Here is a 22,478-nt window from a genome sequence, read left to right as displayed (position 1 = left end):
CTCTCGCTCTCTTTTAGTCTCTTACTATGCCTCTGCTCTTTCCTCCCACCCTTCCTGTCTCCGTCTCCCTGCTGTTCAAAGCAGCATGAAATTGCCGTGACTCTTAAAAACCAAAAAAAAAATTCGTTGTTATTAAAAATAAACATTGGATGAAGTGTTTCGGTTTGTGTGTTCTCTGTGTGGCACGCCTCCTCCTCCTCCAGTGGCAGACACAAACGAACGCAACATTTTCACTTGTCACGCATTTATTTTCCCATTTTCCATGTCGGAAAATGTGTGTCATGCCACGGAGACGACTACGACTACGACCACGACCACGTCGCGGTTTTTATATTGACATCTGCTTGACTTGAGTCTTTACTTTACACACACTTTTCGGGCAATTGGCGTGATTAATAAAATAGAGCAGGGGGATACCCTTAACACAGGCCACACTGAGCGAAAATCAAGGCAATTTGGTGGATTCATTTAGGAAATGGGGAGATACATATGTGGAGATGCAGTGCTTGAAAATATCTTGTAAATATTTCTGTATCTAACACCCCTGCCTCAGCCTTTCTATCTGTCCCTCTTTCCCAGAGTAGCTTAGCAGCAAAGGCTGAGTGTTTTTATGCCCACAGTCCACACCGTAGCATCTCTCTCTCTCTCTATTTACTCTCTCACCGAGTAGCTTAGCAGTGGAGGCCAAGTTTCCATGTACTTTTCGACTTTATACCACATTTTGCTCTCAGTGCAACTCATTTTCAGTTTCCTTAACTGTATTTTTATCAATTACTCGTACACTTGTTAATTAAACGACTGTTCCCCGACTCTCCTCTCTCTCTCTCTCTCTTTTGGGTGTGTGGATTAGCCCGCATTTCGGGTTTCCACCAGTGGATGGGAGGGTGCCCCGGGGTGACGATATTTTGATATCAATTGCATGTCGACTGCCGCTTGCTGGTCGAAGACCCCTCCGCACTCGCACTGGCACTCGCACAATTGCAATTAAATCAGTTCCTAGCATAAACGGGCGGCGTGCATGAACACGTTCTTAAGCCCGCAATTGCCTTCGAGCGCGGGCTAAGCTAACAATGCAGGCAGCAAATGGAACGGAATGGAATGGAATGGCATGGGAGTGCGAATGGGTTCTACTATGGGCGGCTGTCTGTCCATGGTCTCGCCTTGGGTGTGAGGAGTGCTCCCAGCACCATGTGGGTTGGAAAGAGAATTAATTAAGGCAAGTGGGAGGCAAACGGGGGAGACAGAGAATGAGAATGAGAATTCGAATGAGATCTTAAAGATAAGAGAACTTGCTTTCAGCGTCAGGGGAATCGTGCTATAAATATCGCACATAAATGAATTCAAAAGAGAATTCGATAAATCAACGATTAGCAAAACATTACGTGGCTAAAATGCAACCAAAGAGCTGTTTAATTATCTTTTGGAAATTTGGTAAAGATTGGGACAAAAGGTGAATGGAAGATGGGTTTTTGTTTAGGGCTTATAGCATATACGATAAGGGGGAAGTCATACATTATAGGGACAGATAAGCACAAACATTGACGATGATATGATTATTTTTATAAGAAAAATTTTATCAACAAAGTGGTACAAAGAACTGATGCAAAAAAGCGGGAAATCTTTGAAGAATTTCCGATATTTCCTTTTAAAAAAGTTCAAGATATTTGATTATTGATAAAAATAAACTTAAGAAGTCTTTAAATATCCATAAAAAAAAAGAAAAGAAAGCCAGACAAATGGTCTTTTAAAGATTTTCTTAGAGTATAGAGCGCACAGAGTGTGTAGGACGGAAGATCCAACATAGCTGTTGCACTTATATTTTTTTGTAGTCTCTACTTTTCGGCTCTTGTTCGAATAAAGAGAGATTCAGCAGGAGATCAACTCTATTTATTGAAAATTGTTATCCCAAAAAAAGAGATAACCCAAATTAGCGGCATCTACCCTTTAGCGAATTTATTCGCGCCTAAATTGATGTAAAAATGTGCTTCAAATGGAGAATGTTTCTATTTGTCACTTGAAAATATTTAAAAAAAATTAACCTGGAGAATTTAGACGAAATCTTATAGAAAAAGGCGATTTGTAATCATTCAATCAATTCTAATCTATTTTTAAGGATCCAAATTAATATTTAAAAGCTGCAGAAATACAGAAAAATAAAAGGAAGCTCTTAAATATTCACTTTCTATTAATTAAAATAACAATGTAACCCCTATTATGATTTAAATACCATTTGCTTGACACCATTTACCACCTTTCCCGAACCCAACAATGTCACATATACGTGAGGCAGGCATTAACCATTTATATAATCGATTCGATTAGCGTCACTCGATGAATAATTAAATTAAAGCCCCTGATCCCAGACCAGTGCACTACGAATGCAGTCTAGAGTGGAGTGGAGTGGAGTGTAATTATAATGCACAAGATGTCAAATGATTTTAACCTCTTAACACACATCGAGAGACAGCGACCGGGGCCAAAGAGCAGAGGAGACAGCGGAACAAAGAGTGGAGTGGAGCAGAGCAAAGAGCAGAGGGGGAACAGACGTGGGGCAGGGGCAAAGAGAGTGGAGTGGGCTGGTGGCTCCTCGCAGTCTTTGCCAATTTGCAGTTGAGTTTTTATGAGACATTAAACCGGTGCAGAAAATCTAGACAAAGAGAAGTGCATATAGAAAAGTATTGTATCTGTATCTAGTACGAGTATATTACTTATTAAGTCGCGTTGATGTGACTCAGATATCAGATAATGGTGGTCTCTTGCTGACAGCCACAATGATGGATGCTGGCACGTGGTACGAACGGGCAACCGAGCGAGCGGGCAAGCGACTGTGGACTTAATTTAATTTTTTCTCTGGCAGCAGCAGAAAAAAAAGGCTTCAGCTAAAGAAGGTATTGCGACTAGGAGGACACCCAGTAATTTTAATTTTCATTAATTGGAATATTGCACGTTAATGAATATGTAGAAGAGTTTATAATGAGTAAAACAAATTTGTAGAAACCAAAATGCCAGCCGGTATATTTATTGATATAGATTTAAATATATATATATATGTAGGAATGTTAATTATAATAGCGTTTATTGATATGAGTATGGAGTGGAGGTTTTATAAAGAATATTGGATAACTACGACTGACAACTTAATAATGAGAGTCCTCTCTCGGGCGCTTGACGGCTCTCTTTTACGACCGCTCTCGGGCTCTCCCGATCTGCTCTCTCGCTAACGGGATAGGGGACGCGAGTGTACCGACAGCACAGCCTTCTTACATATATATCCGATTTCTATGACTATTTTTCGATCTATAGATAAAGGCATTACACATATTTGCACGGCATATCCTTAAAATTGGGAATACCCATACATATTCAACACTAAATTGAAAAGTAGTGTTTTATAGATCATAAAATCCGAGGGTTAAGCTTTTTTCAGTTACATTCCCTTCTAAAACCACAATATACCTTCTCTACCTCAACAAAACCGACTACAAAAAGATAATTAATTATGAAAATGAGGTGGACATTTGTTACATGGAATATATATATCTACCATGTGGATATACATATGTATCTATATCTATAAACAGGTTTGCTTTTGACTATAAAAACACAGAGACAGACACAGAGAGAAAAAGAGAACTGGTTCCGCAAGAGAACTCTTTTCTCTAAGTCGCCCGCTCCCCCAGAAAATATTTGTAATTTCCATTTGTTTCCATCTACAAATAATAAATCAATTCCGTAAATATCACTGCCTGTAAATGCATAAACATTTATGTATTTTGCTTATTGAGTTTCAAAATACACAAAAATTCCAAAAATCACTAAAAGTTTTTCCCCAAACATGAAAATAGTTTCGGAAAATACAGAGCAGAAGGTGGTGGGGGGGGGGGGGGGGGGCATCTGCCCTGCATCTGTCGCTATAAATAAAGACGCAAACGGCAAAAGCAATAATCAAATAGACTGAAAAACTTGGCAACCCTTTTTGGGGTGGACCACAGAGAGGGCGTCGCTGCCGTTGGGTGGACCACAGCGAGTCGCTGTCGCAGCTGTTGGGTGAGAAAATAATTTAGGAGACAATGAGGCGGCGGCCTGAACGGACGTCCAGAGCAATAATCCAAAAAAATAAACACGAGCCAAAAAACAAAGATAAATTCAATGAAGTTTTTCTTTCTTTAATTGCAGTCCATAAATCACGAGGGTTCCGCCAACATCTCAACTGGTTTTTGGCAGAAATCCAAGGCGTTTTTTTTCGTTCGAAAAATTATGAAAAATTAAACACATTATTGGGGTATCGTCTCAGTGTTTTGTCTGTTGATTACTTTTGTGTTTGCCATTCATCTGGGAAAAAGTATCTCTAATGCTGGTATCGATTTCATATAATGAGTAAAATTGTAAGGGCCTGCCGCACGTGGTCTCCAGGGGGTCTATTTTATAGAGCTTTCCGATGAAAGAGGCCACAGAGCCACCCGCTGTGGGCGATCTTCTGTGGTGCCTATGGGAATCACTGAATACTTGTGTGAAATGTGTGAAAATTCAGAGGAGGGAAAGGCCCTGCCATGGAGCGTGTATGTGGAGCAGGGAATGAGTTGAGGTTTGGTGAATGGATCTTAAATGGGGTTAAAGAAAGTAAAAGCTAACTGCAACTTTCCTGAATGCGGACTTGAAGATCACTTCGTTATGGAAAACATGCTGGTTGCTGGTTTGAAGATTTCAGACAAAAGATAAAAGATAAATTTATTCTCAAAAGGAATACCATATCTTCCATTAAGGGCACTTGTGTCCCAGAAGAATTCTGAGACAAAAATAATAATCATATCTAGTAGAATGCACAATAAACAGCTGGCCCTCCAAACAGCTGATTTTTCAATACGAGAGAGCTTTAAGCTCTCCTCCTTTTTGCGTCCTCCTTCCTGATGTTCGATCACACTTTAAATAAAATCTATCAAGGCTCTTTTTATTTTTTTCTATGTCTAAAATTTTGTATTTCTTGTTTTTTTTTTATCTAATTTTGTATTTATTCATTTACTTTTATTTTGTATCTATATATTTTTTCTTTATTTATTTTATATTTTTTTATTTATTTTATTATTTTCTATATTTATGTCTTTTCTGGCCTTTACATATGTTTTTTTTTTTTTTTTAATATTTCTTCATTGCTCATAAACCCTCATGATTTTTTTGGGAACACAAACACCTATAAATTCTGCACTAAACAGACACAAAATGTTGGTTGCAAAACACCAAAGACTTTTGTTGAACTAATCATAAAATTTGAACAAATTAAGGCCACAAAAAAACAGAATCCCAAGGTTCCAGTGTTTCTTTATGATTATTATATTGCAGCAGTCGACACTGCATATCCACGGGTATTTCTCTTAAAGACTTTGAAATGTTTAAACAAGTTTCTAATGTATTTTCGGTGTATGCATAATAATTCATATTTCTTGTTTTTGCTAATTTATAACCATTTTTTTTTTAGCACAACGAAATAAACATTTTCATTATGAAGAACAGGTCAGGAATATTCAGACGAAAAAATAACGCATAAACAGGTGGAAGCCACGGGCTGAAAGGTGTTGAAAGTATTCGAATACTCGAGAGACACGCAAGACACATCCGAAATGATTGAATGATTGACACATGTTCGTTTCGAATAATTGTGCAAAAAATCACGAAGATTTAATGAAAAATTTAAAGCAAATTATCCCCTGAAACGAAAATCAAAACTCGCCTTCTTTCGAGAGTTAGTTGGAGCCACTAACTTGCCGGCAGGCACAAATTGCAGATACAATTGCGAGACTTGGGTGTAGCCATGCACTGCAATTGCAATTGGCCCAAAAGGATTGATTGAGTCATAAATTGAAGGAGAAGCCAATCAATGGCTGGCTGGCCTGGCCTTTTCTCCTGCCATCACGAGTTGGGCCACTGGCCAAAAAAAAAAAAAACAGAGAGAAATAAAAGAAACTATTGGGTGCACGATAAGACCAGTAGTTATTACCATTTGAATCAATTAGCCTCGAGTGGAAAACCTCTTACATTTCCCCATCCATCCATCCATCCATCCACTCATTTGCTCTCCTTTTCTTTCGAGAGTTAATCAATTTTGGGGATAATTAAGGCTCAGAGCTAGACCTGGCATAAACATCTGCCGGAGAATGGCAAAGCATTTGGCAAAAGAGTGGGCTTCAGGGGAGTATACTCCTTGTTTATGGGTATATTTTTTAGGGGCATCTGCGACGCGTGTTGCCAATTTATCTGCGGAGCAAATAGTGATCCAGCGACCCAGCTGGGTCTCCACACAGCCACTAAAGTCTGCCAGTCAACAGCCAGTCGGTTGTCTGCAGATTTGCTCAACCATGACTCATTCACCAGAGATAATCCTGTTTTCCTGTGCTCGCAGACGGGGCATATGCACTGTCCTAATGGCCATATCAAAGGTGAGACACAGAGACACTGGGACTTTGACTGGGAAATACATAAATATACAAAAGGGACCTCATTCGTAATGGTTTTGGGACATCTTTGGTGGAAATTCTAAGGAATATTGGAATGAAGAAAGTGTTCAAAGTGGTTTAAAAAACAGTAAGGAAGATCAAAGTACGGTTCAAAATAGTTTTGAATGTTTCCTGCTCCCAGATTCATTCCATTATGACGCCAGCTCGAGAATGCAAAAACAAAACATGAACATGCGCTTATACGATGAAGAATGGGATCGAAATCAATGTTAGTTCCAATCGAATACTATTTTAAAGACCTTTTTACAAGTATTTTTACCATTTTAAGGGTATTGAAATGGAAAAACTTATAGAAAAACTAACTAGAACTGTAATGAGGTTCGAAAATACCCCACAAATTCTTGGTTTCCAAGACATCAAGTGCAAAGCAATCGGCTTTAGGTAGTTATAATTCTTTCGTCCATCTAAAAAGTCTATAAATCATTGTTAACTCCCCCTCGTAAAAACTAAGAACTATCCGTAACTACTGGCTATATTTTTGTATCCAAGAATTATGAGTGTACGCATATCCTGGTTATCCAAGCGATTAACATGCCATGGGCCCATCCACCGATAAATAAGGCAGAACGAGGCCCCCGGCCCCGGCCCCGGTCCTGGCCCTGGCACTGGCCCTGGCACTGGCCCTCTCTATAATAAACCCATGCCAGTAGTCAATTGTTGACGGGTGCAAGGCATACAAATTTCGCCATAACTCACACACCTCTCTCTAGCACACTGGACTCCCAAATGCAACTCCACGGAGAGCCCCCTGTTAGCGGGGACTTTTGTTTATAAACTGGTTCAAAATTTGCACGTCTCCGGCATATAAATCCATGAACAGAAAAAGAGCTTAACGAAAAATAATCATACAAAAGTCTTTGGTAGAGAAAAGGCAGCGGGGCAGCAGGGGCAGCTGGGGCAGCAACTTGTTTATCTGTCTTTCTTTTCAGCTGCCCGAATGGCGGTCCTGTGGCAGAGTGCCCCTCCGCGTCCCCCACGGGATGGTTGTCAGACCAACAGCTGTCGTGCGAGCTAACCCCCGAAAAGACGGGGAAAGAGAGGTGAAAACTGTATGGGGCACATGCAGAGCTCCAAGTCCAAGTAGTCTCCAAACGTTGCAACGTTGCAACGTTGCTGCTGATGACGATGATGATGATGACGATGATCGCTGGTTGCATGCTAAGCTCCATGTTATATGGCCAAACAGTTTATAGTTATGTTTTATTGTTCCGTTCCCTCCGTTCCCTTTCTCTTCTGTATTCCCTCTCTCTCTCTAGGGCCTCTCACGTGCACTTTTCCTACCGTTCTTCCAGAGCCCATGCCTTTGGCTTTTCCTATGCTAATTTTCTCATACGGCAAACGTTTTCTGAATATTAACTTTTCATTATTCTCAACCGCGGGAGAGGGGGGGCTGGAAGGGAGGCAAGAATGAAGCCACTCGGCGCCTGTCGTGGCCCTAACGGTAGCGGAACTGCTCTCTGGAGAGAGTTGCCTTTTCCAGCAATTGAAATTCTCTTCTCTCCTGCACTGCAATCTGCATAATCAACAGTGTTTGAAAATGCAGTCAGCAATTTGTGTGTCACAAACAGTTTTGACACCAAAACGCCCCAAAAATATATGCACCTATACAATTATTAGAGGACTGTCGGGGGGACTCGAAGGGAGAATGTAGATCCCAGGCAGACGACCGAGGGGCGTCGCCGCATGAGGCGTGAAACAGTGGGAATATTATGGGAATTGGGCCAATTGTGAGGTGAAGCCCAAAGAAAGGGAACAAGATCAGGGAAATAAATCTGTAATGCATTCCCAGACCTAAATAATTTCCTTTGCAGCCATTTAATCGCACTAACTTATTTAAATTCTGAAGAAATATTTTTTTAAATTAAAGAAACAAACAAAAAATCGAAAAATTAAAAAAATTTAAAGAATTTATTTGTTTTTTTTTTTTGTTTGCCAAATTATTAAGAATTCATTTAATTTAGGTCCGATTTATTAATCAAAAGATTAATTTAGAATTGATTTTTAGACTAGAATTAATCAATTAATTAATTAATTATCACAGTAGGAGATCTCAATATTTGGGAGGTGCCAAAATCAATCCCAGAAGATGCAAAATTGTCTATTAAGTCCGAAGAGATACATATGTATCTATAAACAATTTATACTCGTACATATCTAAGTTTTTTATTTATCTAATTTTTATTAATTTATCTTTTTATTTTTGGTAGATTTGGCCACTTTTGTAAATGAATTCTTTGAAGACTTTTGCCCCATCATCATGACCATCTAGTATTTATTTAGACAGCCTTTACGATCAAATTATTACATTTAAGTAATAAACAATAAATAACAATAACATGTGGGTTATACAACCCACATATAATACCGTATTTGCATATTAACAATCACCTACAAATGTATTGCAATTAAAATTCCATAAAAAATATTCATAATTCGGAGGTGGAGGACCAACTCTTCCTTATGCAATCGCTTTCAATTTCCACTAACAATGTTTTCCCTCTTTGAGGGGGAAACATAACTCCAACTGCAACTGCAACTGCAACTCCAAGTCGGAGTCGATTTTGGTATCCACCTCTTAATTTACTTGTCTCTCGTTTGGGGGTTTCTTTTTTTTGCATTTGGCCAAGGCTCGTGCCACATGCCCCCGCAGGCCATAAACAGATTTTTATTTTACATATTTTTTATGATTTTTCTTTTATTGTTGTGAAAGCGTTTTGTGCCAAGGTGTGCGCAAAGAATACAAACAAACAAAAAACAAAAAAATTATAAAGAAGAAAAAAATAAGCAAAAAAATAATAAAAATTTGGCAACTTGTGTGCCTGATGTTTGTCTGTGTTCCAATAAAAATGCAACATTTATTAATGGCTCATAATGATTGTAGGTGGTCTCAAACCAAAGCCAAGAAACGAGAGCAATCTACGTGTGAGGAGGCATTAGATACCCTAGAACAGCGGCGGGCAGGATCTTTGGACTTGGTTAAAGTCCAGCAAAAACAAAGAAAAACCACCACACGACATGTATTTTGTTTTTGCAGGAATCGGGCGTTCTTCTGCCTCGGAAGATCAATCGTTTCTATATAGTAGCTATAATTTTGAGCAAAACTATGCAGAAACCCCTTAAAACATACCTTTTGATGGCAGATGAGTATAATAGGGAGGCATTCATTGCATTTTCAAGCAATTTTCTGAGAATTTTTCATAAAAACAGATAGAAGGATATGGCTTTGTCTCCTCCACTGTTGATTGTGATCAAGAAAAAGGTTAAGCCTTTCATTTGGACGGCAGGTGAATGATATATCGAGACGATCTTGGCGGTTCCAACTCTCATACATAGGAGGAATCTGTGTTTAAAATTTAAAACATCTTCAAATATGATTAATTCTCCAAGTGATTTTATTGCCATTTCATTACATTACTTTATTTATTTCTGATTAGGAATTGGGATTGGGATTGCTTCCTTTCATATGTCCCCTGTATGTCTTTTATGGATAATCATAATACCCTCTCGCCAAGAAGGGGTACACAAATAGAGCACTGGCCAAAAACGCCCACAAAAATATTGTGCAAGGCGAATCATTTTTTTCCATCCAATTTCTGTATTCGGAACGCATTAAAAAGCCATAAAATATAGCTTTCAAGCCCGTTTTGATTGCATTTCAGGCGTTTTGCGCAATGCCAGAGATCCGATAAGCGTTAAATGTTTAATTAGACCGCTAAATGCAGTGCCCCCTTCAGCCCCCCTCTCTCTCTCTCTCTCTCTCTCTGCAGACAAACAATAATGCGATTGTCTTTTCCTCACATATTAATTTATCATTATAAATAGATTTATTGTCTTTGGGGGTCTCTGTCTCTGTCTCTCAGTTTGGGGCTGCCTGACACAACAAAAGAAACGAGTTTGTCGCCTCAGTCTTTTGTTTTTCGGTTTAAGGAAAATCTTTTGTTTTTGTCAAGAGTTTTTACAGATTTGCATAGATTGCACGATAGCCTTGATTGGGGCTTAAACTTTTGATGGATCATCTTGGGGGGGAAGTATTTAATTGCTTTAGCGGAGGATAGGGGAAAGTTGGAAATTAATTAATGGGAGTGTTGCCTAAAATGTGCGAAAATTCTACAAAGAAAATTGTATATTAATTTCTAGGGGCTTCCATTCTCTTTTTTTTTGTATGGGTTTCAAGAGTAAAAAATTGTAGAAAATTATTCGAAGTAGTTTTAAATTTATATTTAATTTATTTTTTATGATTTATATAAAAAATAATATATAAGTAAAATAAATAAGACTTCATTTAGTGGTGCAAATTATGATCACATAGGGAATATTTTCTATGGTTTCAATTCTCTGGACCTTCATTTCCTTCCCAAAACCATACTTCTGTAATTTTTATAAGAAATACCAGAAAAAAAAACCTCTTCACGGAATCCCTTTACAAATTGAAATTATGTTTTTCCTTGCTAAACTCTGATCTTTAGCACACAATCCTCTTAAACAACCAATTTATTATTTCATTTGTCGGTTTTTCTGTTATTTTTTGGCTTGGCTTTTGTTTTTGTTATGCTAAAAAAACCCATCAAATTGGTGGCCAACCTTTTGGTATTTAAACTTGACTCGAAAACAAACTTCTCTTTATACGAATTGAATGGCTTTGCTTTGCTTTGCTTTCGTCTATTTTTGTGGTTATGATAATCCGTGTGGAGTATCTTTCTGTCCGTCCGTCCCTCTGTCTGTTTGGGGTCTCTCACCCATCAAGACATCACGTAATAGACGATCGGTCGGTCGGTAGTTTGGATCGTCCGGTCACTGGTTACACCTGTTTCTTCACTGTCTTTTTGGGGGCCTTTTTTGTTGTTTGAAAATCGTGTAATGATATGCCACCATCAGGGTTTTTACAGTTGCATGCCACTTCTGCAGGCATCTGGCATCTCTCTCTCTCTCACTCTGATGCATTGCCACCTCTCTGTCTTATGAAAAGTTCATCAAACGCATAGGCATGCCACAAAAAGCGGCAATTGCTTTGCCTAACCGAAAATCAATGGGAAAAAAAACGGAAAAGCTAAGGAAAACTCAATAGCATTTAATTTGAGGAAAAGCCATCCCATAAACACACCTCCTGGCCCTCCTCTCTCTCTCTGCAATTAAAATGTTTAGTGAAAGTTTTTTATGGCGATTTTCGCATAGGTTGGATATCGCGTAATCAAATTTCGATTAAAAACTTGCTTCAATATTCGCACGTTTTTATATTCAGAGGGGAAAAAAAACTCGTATGCTAATTTAAATGCGTTTCGTTGAGGCGACAAATTGGAAGTCGGAATCGTTGGGGAATCGTTGGGGAATCGTTGGGGAATCGTTGGGGAATCGTGCGTTTGTTGAACTTCATTTGCATACAACGGAGGGGCAACAGATGAAGAGACGGATCGAACCAGTTTTTCTGTATAAACATATATATTTGTATACGATTTTGATGCCAAATAAAAGGTGGATGGAAAGTGAAATCCCAAGCCAAAAAGAAAGTGTTTCTTCCTTGTGTTTTCATGGAACGACGCCCGACGACCACATTAAGTTGTAGGAGGAGAAGGAGGAGGAGGAGAAGAAGAAGGAGGAGGAGAAGGAGAAGAAGGAGGAGGAGGATTTGGAGGAGTTTGTTCAATTCAATTTGTTTCTTTTATCTAAATTCAAACGCATTTGATTAGTCCCCATAGATAATATTCTAATGAGTGCCCAAAAAACGCTAATGATGATGTTTTAATTTATGGCTTAAGTGGTTTCCAGATGACATTTAACCTACACCAAAAGGCTGGCCAGATCTATTTAATGTGAACAGCCGATGGCATGGATATTGGTTGCACATGAGCGATTTTTTGGGGGTTCGTTTGGTTTTTTATGGCCAAAAAACACTTTGACGCCTACGCGGCTTAAAAATAAGGTGTAACTAAAGTTAATGTCTTTCAATTTAATAACGAAATACATACAAATTTTTATTTGTTTTTTTTTATTTCACATAAAAATGTTAAATTTTGACAAGCGATTTATCTGCCAGCGAGTGCCGGCGGAGGAGGAGCGGAAGAGGAGGCGCTTGAGAAAGCTTTTTATATTAACGTTTGCTTTGATTTGGCCGCTGAAATGCAAACAGCTTGTGCTGTGTGACGTCACCGATTAGCGGGGGGAGATAATCTGTGCGATGTGAACGGTGCGCTCAATTAGAGACACGCTCTCGCGCATTTGCGAGGCCTCTGAGCAGAGGCTACTCTCAAATTAAACGGTTCATTACGTGGCTCTCACGTTCCGCGCCTTGTTATGGAGGTGTGGCACATTCTCAGAGAGCTCTCTTACGGTAATTAGTAAGCGATCTAAAAGCGTCTCCACAGCTGCTGCCTTTTCTGTGAGTTTTTGTTTTTCTTATGAGTAGCAATGGTTGTTGTTGTGCCTTCCATTAAGAAGCTTTGCTTCTCTCCCTGACTCACCACTCTCTGCCTCTCCCTGACTCACACTACTCCCTCACTCGTCACACGCTGCCTGCGCCTCTTTCGCACACTTCGCCTCTCTTCATACCTAAAGCACAGGTCGGCAGTGTCCTATGCGCAGTGCATAGAAAAGTGTACTACTGCAGCGCTGCCGTGTATAACAGTGGCTGCAATAATACAATTTCGTTCCGTTTTGCCTGTTGCCTACGCACACAAACGCAACATGTGCGTGCCGATGCCTGACCTTAAGCTTATCTCTATCCCAATTTCCCTCCCTTTTCCTCTCGTACACAGAAGCTGATCAAGTGAAAGAGAAGACAGAGCTTACGCCAGCAGAAGGCATGAATGGACATGAATGAATAAATGGAACTGCCGCTTACACCGCTTACACATCGCCATTCAGTTTTTGTTGGTTCTTTTACATTTCTTCTTACACTGTCTTCTCCCTAAGTTTTGTTTTCGTTTCGCTTCTTCTCCCTTCGGCAAGCGACTTCCAGGCACTTGGTCTGGTCTTCAATCTCAGTGTGAAATTGATATCGTATGGGAAGTAAATTAAGAAGAAATCAAAGAAGAAGTCGGAGAAGGGGAAGGGGAAGCATAAGCAGACATGTGGGAACCTGCTTTTGGATATTGCATCAATTGGTAACCAGAAACCAAAAAAGTGTTGCATAGCCAACACTCCCCTCCCCCCTTAGCCGAATATCATAATTATTTAAAGTCATTAAACTTCAAGAAATCAAATCTCAACTACAAAAGTTAACCAACTGAAAGCAGAGATCAGGGGGCTACGAAAAAAAAAAACCGAAACAAGAAAATCCCGCCATCGATAAGGAAATTATGTATTAAACACATTGACGATTGGACAGGCCGCCACCGCCCGTCCGTCCAACAGCAACAACATGATCCCCAGGACAGTTGGAGGAAAAAATAGTAGTGGAAAAAAAAAATAACAGAGTTAACAAGTTGCTACAGCCACAGATAAAACGGGAAAAGAAATTGGAGCTACGAGAACCGAAGTGGGGGATACCCTTTAAGAGTGGAGCTAAAATAATGGTTAATTCATTTGAATTTATTTGAAATTTGCAGTACATTGAAGATAGTTGCGGTACGGGAATCTATGAGGTTTATGGCTGCCCGATTTGTATCAACTTTGAACGGATTATGCCAAAATATTCCACTGAACTATGTGTGGAGAAGTACAATAGATCGTTCTTATGGTAGCCTTGGATATAAGATACATTATAGACCATTCCTTAACGTTTCCGGCTATAGATTCCCATGTATTCTCTGCTGAAGGGAGGATTTTACGGCAATTTACAATTATATAGCTTTCAGATCGTAAGACTATATCGACTATCACTTTGAATATCTTCAGTACTACTAAAATACTTCCTTTCCTCCTTGGCCAACGTCTCCTTATAGCCACAATACTCTACTCTTTTAAGAGCACACCAAAAAGGAAAAAATATTGAATAAAACTTCAAGAAAATCCCGCGCCACACACCACAACTGATTTTGGCGGCTGTCTCTTAAGTGAATTAAATATTGCACAATATCGCAGTGAGGCAAAGGCAAAAAAAAAAAAATCTCCTCTACTACTCTCTGGCCAGAAAAGTCGGGCCGTGTTCATTGGCCATATAAACGGTAACAACTCGGACGACGACGATCTGGATCTCCCTGATGTTTTGCGGCTTCGTTACTCTTCGATGTTGTTGGTGTTGCTGTTGGTGTTTCTGTTTTAGCTGTCAGTCAATTGCAGTCCACAAATGGCTTAAATGCGCGCTCATGACCGCAAGCAATAAAATAATTAAGATGAAAATAAAAACAGGCAACAGAAAACACGAGGAAAAAAACTGCAGTATAATTCACACTTGGAGTGTGTTTCCCAGTGTTTTCAGTGGTCCATAATGAGGCGTGGATTTAGGGGTGCGGTTGAATTGACTTCAATTATTGAATATGGAGTGGCTTACGCGAATTTATTCGCATCATTAAGGGGTAGAGGATCATGGGAAACAAAATATGCATCGTGAAAGGGAGAATTACTACAGGAACTGGTATCGATAATTCCTATATTTATCGAAGAAATATATCGCAAAAAGAAAAAAAACCTTACAGAAAACTGTTGTCCATTTTTAGACGATAGTCCCTTGAAATACGTTTAAGATAGATAGATAGATTTAGGATGCTTTATGGAAATATTCTCATAGGTAATATTTTAAGTTTAAGGATCGATTATCTCTATGTGTAAGTCGATAAATCCCGATATTTCTCTGAGGGGTAACAAATATCACCTACTAATCCGATAAATAAATAATAAGAAAACTGATTGATAATCTCAATAATAAAACCGATAACTTTATTATTCCGATAATTATGAAAAGTAGCAACGCTTATCCAGATCATTTCGCATTGTATCTATTTCTGAATGTTATAAAATACCGCTTGGCGTTGCTCCACTTAGATCTATCGATTTCTAAAGCAATCTTTGATTACTTTTCCAGCAAAAACCAGCAACACATTATCCCCCACACCCACTTAAAGATTTCCACACTCGATTCGCAAGCTCCGAATATCATTAAAGTTTCAACGAATCATCAACAAATTGTAGAGCAATCAAACGGAAAAAAAAACCCCCGAACAACATCTCCAAGAGATACGACGATAATAACACCCAACTGTCATCAAAGTGTTTTGTCAATTTTTCCAGGGATTGGTCAACATTGGTGTCTCGTATACTCGTACTCGTTGTAGAAGACAATTTACACAATCAGCGAGAGGCACACAGCATACGAGTGCGAGTGCGAGTACGAGGCAGGGAAACGAGACTGCAACTGCCACAGAAACTTAGACACTGCGGCACATTGAGATTAGCAAAACAATTATGGTGGTGTTTTTTTTGTTTTTGGTTTTTGGCTTTTTTCACGAAAATTGCAACAAGTTAATTCCACTTGGTAATTGGCCAGAGACTGGGCGATGGCCGAATAAATCAATTCGTAGGGCGGCACAAGAAAACTGTGGCTGCGGCGGCTCCATAGTAATTTTCCACTTTGCAGACATGCTAATGGATTTGTTTTTCCCCCTGAGATTTTCGCCACACACACACACACACACACACTTACTTGTCAATGTAATCGATCGATTCGATTTCCTTTTGTAGCTTTCCCTCGCCGGTACTGTTCTCCGCAGCTTCCGCATTGGCAGCATCTGTAAGATAGTAGAGGAGAAGGTAGGGTTTGTAATTAGTAAGCAATCGATATAGAACATTGTGGCTGCATAAATTAAGAGTTGTGTGGACAAAATTTATGAGTTCTTTGCGCTGGAAAATGGTAAACACATGTCACATCTAACTTGGCCAACATAAATCGTAATTAGCAAGAACTGCACGCACAGGCGGCCAAAAGGAAAAGGTAGTCTAGTCCCATTTAACCTTAGAATCGTATGATATACAAAACAGACACTTTTACAAACGTATAAATCGTGGCTTGTGGCATGATTTATGCGACAGCAGCCACAGCTGAGCGATTCATATAGATCACCTCAAAATACCGAACAAATGTCAATCCGAAGAACACAGAATGTGCTTCAAAGACGGTCTGTCTGTCTGTCTGTCTGTCTGTCTGACAGACACTTCAAAACGAGTGGAGACACACGGTTCTCAGAGTTTGTTGGAAACCAAAGGCGTTAAAGATGAATAAACGAACAATAGATACCCTCGCGTGCACAGATTTGATAAAAGAGTTCACCGAGAGATCAAAAATCTTTCAATTCATTGTTTTCTGTAGATATATCTCTTCGGTTTTAGCGTATAGCCCACCTGACAACTTCAAACAGAAACAGACAAGCTGGTGTATGGTACAGTGCGTTTCGTAACTACAAAGATTTATTCACGACTCAACAAGGGTATTTCGAAGAGATCATGGATACTGGTCTAAAGAATCTATGAAAACGAGAAACATTAAAGTCAGTAAATATCGAATATTGCAGATAATCGATGAAAGCCCGCAAGTTATCGAAACAATAAGGGCATCGTTTATCGTACAAAGTAATAAATCGAATAAGGAATGTCAAGGTATAGGGAAAATCATAAATTCAATCACTATTTATCGAATGGTTATTGAAAAAATTTAAAACACAACATTTATCTAAGATTTGCAGCTCTGTCGATTAATTATCGATATTAAAATCGATCGATTATTTATTAAATTAATGATAATTTATCAAAGAATTAAGATATCTTTCAATTTAATCACCAATTTAAACCATTCACCAAAATGTTAAGAATATTTACCCTCAGAATGGTATTATCAGAGGTCTAAATTTTCCTTTTAAACACGTTATTTTGTTTATTTTTATGGAATTCCACACTTTGATTGTATTTATCACCTGTCCTACAGTTACGAAACGTATTGTACTTAGACAGAAACTTGTCTAAATCTAGGCAGGTCTTTTTTGGGGTCTCTGGCAGAAGGAGGCGAGGAGGTGTCCGTACAGAGTCTGTCTAGTGGCTCTAGCGGTGGCTAAGACAGCGACAGACACCTCAAGTTCAATTGAAAAATGCGGCAAAGAGATCGCAAATATATCGCGGGTATAGAGACCAACCGCATTGCCAGACAATGGATACATATGAATGAATATACGAGTACAGAGATTGGGGCTAGGCATTGGAGTTGTAGTTGGAGCGCCCAGCTGTGGCAATGTGTTTCAGACAAGTTTGTTGTAGCAGATATGACTGGAGTGACTGGATGTCTGTCGTCGGGGCCATGGACTCTGTCTCAGGCGGCAGAGACGGAGACGTAGATGTAGACGGAGACCCCAAGACAAGTCGAAGTCAATGCAATTTCATGCATGCAAATTAGTTTTTCAACCTGTTGCAATTTGTTATATGATCTCCAAAGAACGAACCCCTCCCTAATAATAAGCGCGGAAAGTGTTCCCAAGGAGAATGCTAATTGGAGCGACTCATGAAAAATAGTTCACAAAATTATAATAAAACTCTGGCAAAGTACTCAAAGTAGCAGTGAACGCAAGTAGACGCTGAAGCAGAAACAGAAACATTAACAGAGGCTCATTCGTGCATATCCTAGAGACATGCGTGAGAAAATCATCGCAGAACTTCTCACGGCACCCAGGAAATTTATGCACCGCCAGAAGCCGTACCAGAAAGGGGTCTAGACTCCGTCTCCTGATGGCCAATGCCTGATTTTATACTTGTAAATTACCCACTGCTCTGCACTTGGCAATGAAGATGCTCTCTGCCATTGTCCCCCCCTCTGGGGGTCTTCGGCGACCGTGGAATGGGGCGAATGTGCGGCAGGGAAAATGTTTTTGCATCTCTGGCCAAAGGCGGAGTTTGGCACATTTTTAGGTTGTTGCCTTCGCTCTCTGGAATTATGTTTTGCACAAAATTATGATAGCAAAGAAAAAGTGTTGGAGTTGTGCCAGAAGCAACACGGCTTTTATGGCTAGTAGGTGCTATGCATTTTATTATGATCGTAAACGAAGGCTGCAGTTGGTCGGGGTCACCTTTTTTTTGCTATAGAAAACAATATTGTGGGTAGGTATTGGTTGGAAATTGGAAAATGCTGTCGTAAGAAACAAACTCTTACGTGAAAAACTGCTAAAAGGTGGGTTTAACAAATATAAAACGTTATTCGAATAATGGAGGAAACTATTGATGGCAGAGCGATTTGGGTTTTTGGTGGGTGGAAGTTTCAGGAAGAGAAAAAGACTAGCCTTCGATTTCAGAGTGTTCAAAACAGATTTTCAAAGGCCAAGATTCAAAGAGAATTTTATTCTTATTGGTAATTGGCCTTCAAATGTTTCAGAAAGGATTCTATTCAATTTAGTGGAAGATTTGACTGCATTTTATGGAAGATTTGATAGAATTTGAGAGACTAAAGGCATTTGGTGGAATATTCTAGGTAATTTTGGGTTAGATTCTAATAAATAGCATGGACTAGTATACTATTTAAATAAATATTTAGGAAAATACTAGGAATACATTTTCAGAGGCACTTCTAAAAGGTTTTTGATCATTTTTGGCTGAAATTCGTATTCTTTGAATGATTTTTTGGGTCTACGCAGCCCGATATTACCCAATAACTTTCTTTCGCCTTCACCATCACTCTCTCTCTCAGGGGACGCCTGCCCTTGAGTTTAGTCTGCGCCTAGCACTCACTTCTAGCACCTCTTTTAGATCTTCGATCTAGAATCGATCTAGTCCTCTATCGCTATCAAATCCGCACATCTTTCACTATCGTTCGATGTACTCTAAACCACCGCAATAAACCATATATTATTATAATAATAGATCCCAATTATACGCTGCTGAAACGCTCAGTAGCTCAACAAATTTTAAAGAATAATAACCTCAATCAAAAATAAATATAAAAAAATATTCTTTAACCGTTTTCTTTGAGCTCTTTTGAGTTTAAAAGATTTTTCAGACCAATCTAAATCTAAATCTAAAAAAGTTATGATGTATTTTTATTCTTTACGTATTTTTCATTCTAAAATAAATTAGTTTTAAACCATTTTCTAGTGCATTCAGATACAATTGTACTTCAATTACAGGTAATTCCCGGTATCCGTTCGATTTTCCAATTATTCTTCATGATTTTTGCATGAATGAACCCCGATTTGTTTTAGCAAAAGGTCGTAAACCTTTTGGCTGGCACCACTTCTAATCCGTAGGTAACGGTAATTGTTAGGCAACAGGCCATAAATGGGCCAACATTTTATTAGCCAACACGCAACAGACAAGCAACAACAACAAAAACGCACTACTTCTGCGGTTGGTCTCACGCGAAAGGCGTTAAAACATGACTTTGGCCACAAAGTTCTTGAGTTCTGAAAGCCACAAAATACCTTTGCCACCAAAATGAAGGCAAAGCCAAGCACAAACAAAACAGAATCCAAGAATTATCCCAGAAAAATACAAAAATACTACTAGGAGAAAGATAGATGATGCGGCCGAAAGCGGAAGCGGAAATATCTTGGCCAAGTTACGGCAATTTGTGGTTTTTAATAGTCTCATCGGGGAGACTACGAGTGTGGGGGTTGGGGCCTTGGGAAGTTGGGAATCTGGTCCCATTACCCCGCTGCCAACGAACGGTTTTATGGGCGCTGTAATTGAGAGCACTGAACATGAGACTAGACACATTGGAAGGACAGACAGACAGACAGAGAGACAGAGAGACACCCCATGCAGGGAGACAAATGCCAGGGAGGCGGAGGGGCAGGGGCAGGGGCATGGGCAGGGGCAGGGGCAGGGGCACGGCTGTGTGTCTTCATTTAATCGTCCAACACTTGTGGCAGCAGCAAATCGCCGGCCGCCTGCAACGTGACGAATGATGTCCGATGAAATATGCAAAATATTCCTCCGCGCAGCCAGAAAGAGACAAATGTAGGAAACTGTACGAGTAAAAGAGAGACAAATGGGGCGGGCAAGACAGAGACAAATACGGGAAAAATACAGGAAAAATGCAGAAGAGGGCAAGAGGTGGGGAATGCCAAAGAATGGTTGCGGTGGCTGCACAGGAATCGCGCGATAAAAAAAAGAAAGAAAAACAAGAAGCAAAGAAGTTTACAATTACCGTAAAAAAAAAATACAGAAAAAAATGTTTCCAATGACTAAATAAATCAGCGTGGGAAACGATTTATGTAAGCGAAAAAAAATTCACAAGGAAAATAAATATAGGAAGAGGGGGAGGGGGGGGGGGGGGGAGGAGGAGGGAAGACGAAGACCCGCAAACAATTATCATAAATTGTATTGAGCAAATTAAATACAGGCAATAATAAATACCACACAAAAAGAGCAGCGAAAGACACACAAAAAAAAACACCAGTCGAAACGTTTAGAGTCGCGGCACACGTGGGGCGACACCCTAATACCCAGTAGCCAGTAGTTTCGATATATATAGATATATATATAGTCCCAGCACTAATAGCATTCGAAAGCCAGGTGTTCAAACAGTCCAAAAGTGTCCTGAAGCCCCAGCCACACTTTCACTACAGGGTATACAAAGAGCCCAAGAAATACCCGCACCAAAAAGTGGAAATCTGAAACGGCAAAAAGTCAAATTTAAAAGTCACTTCACCCCAAGGCCCTGTGCCTTTCTTCACCCACTTGGGGCAGACCCCCCTCTTTTGGGGGTCCCATTGCCAGACACAGCCAAGCATTTGTCGCCACAGTATCAGGTTCCCCCTCGAGACAGTTTCTACCACGAAAGAGATATATTTATAAGCACTGACAACAATTGTTGTTAACAATTACGCTGTTTAGGGCTCACACACGGCGAGGGAGCCAAAGCCGCAAGTGACATAATTTTTTAGAGGGGTTTTTATTTGCCTGATTTTCAATTAGAGAAAAATTGTGTAAGAGAAACCGAAAGTTGACGGATTAAGTGGGGGGATTGTCTTGTGTGATATATGATATGTGGCATGGTGTTACATGAGACGGAGTTGGAGGATGGGAACTCTTTTTTTGGCTAAGGAAAAGAGGAAAATGCCTAAAAAAAGAGGAGGAGGGTGTGGGATATAAGTAAATTTTAATTGAAAAGCTTTGCGAAATGTTAGAGTTGTGAATGGTTGAGGATTATAAGGGGTTGCTAAAAAGATCATCAAAATTTAAAGACTATTCAAATTCTGTTAAGCACATAAGCCCAAAAGACCCTGCAATTAAATAGCAATCCAATTATAATTACAAATACCTCATTAATATGCCAACAAAAATATCTACGGAGTGGAATGTCTCTGGGGGCCATTGGAAAATCGTTTTCCCCCACACACAAACGCATCTCACAAAATATTTCAACAATTAAGGTCTCAAAGCATAGCCCCAAACAGTTTATCAATGAAATACTGTCTGTCAAACGTTAATTCGATCCAAACATGAAAGCGGAACATGAAATTTCACAGAGATTAAGCCACCCCCCCCCCCAAAAGTGTTGCAATGCCGAAAATCTGTGCCCCCGAAATGACATGAACGAGTTTGTTCCATAAAAAGAGGCAGAGATTAGACACAAATCGATCTGGGTTTCGATTGTGGGCTGGGGTGTTGCGTTGACTGACAATTGAAAGCAGATTTATATACAGAAAGTCTATATAAATGTACATACACCCTGTAGTCGAAGAACAGTCGGGTATATGGCATTCGTGGGTTTATTGGGCAAAAGGTGGGGGTTCTAGAGCTGGTAAATAATCATATATGCCTTGTTAAATCTAGATCTTGGGCACTAGGAGAGCTAAGGCATTCATTCGTGGCTTTTAAACCTCAATAATGACTCTTTTTTAAGTTTTTACTATAGAAAAAAGTCTGTAATTCTTTTTATTAACCTAAGCACCCAACTATAACGAGTCTTTTCAGTATATCCATACTTAAAAGTAGATCTCAAAGACTACAAAAGCTAGAAGATACAAATCAGGCTTGGGGATATCTACTAAGCCTCCTTTTTAGTACATTTTTAATTTAGAAAAGAGTCTCTAATAATTCTAAAGCTTTTGGCTTTTATCT

The 22,478-nt window shown here is 39.4% G+C and overlaps 1 protein-coding gene across 5 annotated transcripts in view; it reads right to left on the bottom strand.

The window, feature by feature from the left end:
* Window positions 1-22,478, bottom strand: part of LOC6591785 (tight junction protein ZO-2) — a 122,027-nt gene that overhangs the window by 51,405 nt on the left and 48,144 nt on the right. For all 5 annotated transcript variants that reach the window (XR_003408577.1, XM_002017350.2, XM_026987255.1 and 2 more), the window contains exon 2: window positions 16,084-16,168. Coding sequence is in view for 4 of the 5 variants with exons in the window: in XM_002017350.2 (XP_002017386.2) it covers window positions 16,084-16,168 (85 nt within the window). In the remaining variant the exon portion in view is untranslated. The remainder of the gene's footprint in view (window positions 1-16,083; window positions 16,169-22,478) is intronic.

This window comes from Drosophila persimilis, unplaced genomic scaffold (genome assembly GCF_003286085.1).
Source record: "Drosophila persimilis strain 14011-0111.01,24,50 unplaced genomic scaffold, DperRS2 tig00000000-arrow-pilon, whole genome shotgun sequence".
In the NCBI taxonomy this organism is placed as follows: domain Eukaryota; kingdom Metazoa; phylum Arthropoda; class Insecta; order Diptera; family Drosophilidae; genus Drosophila; species Drosophila persimilis.
Note: the sequence above shows the minus strand (reverse complement) of the source record. Positions and strands in the feature narration are given on the sequence as shown.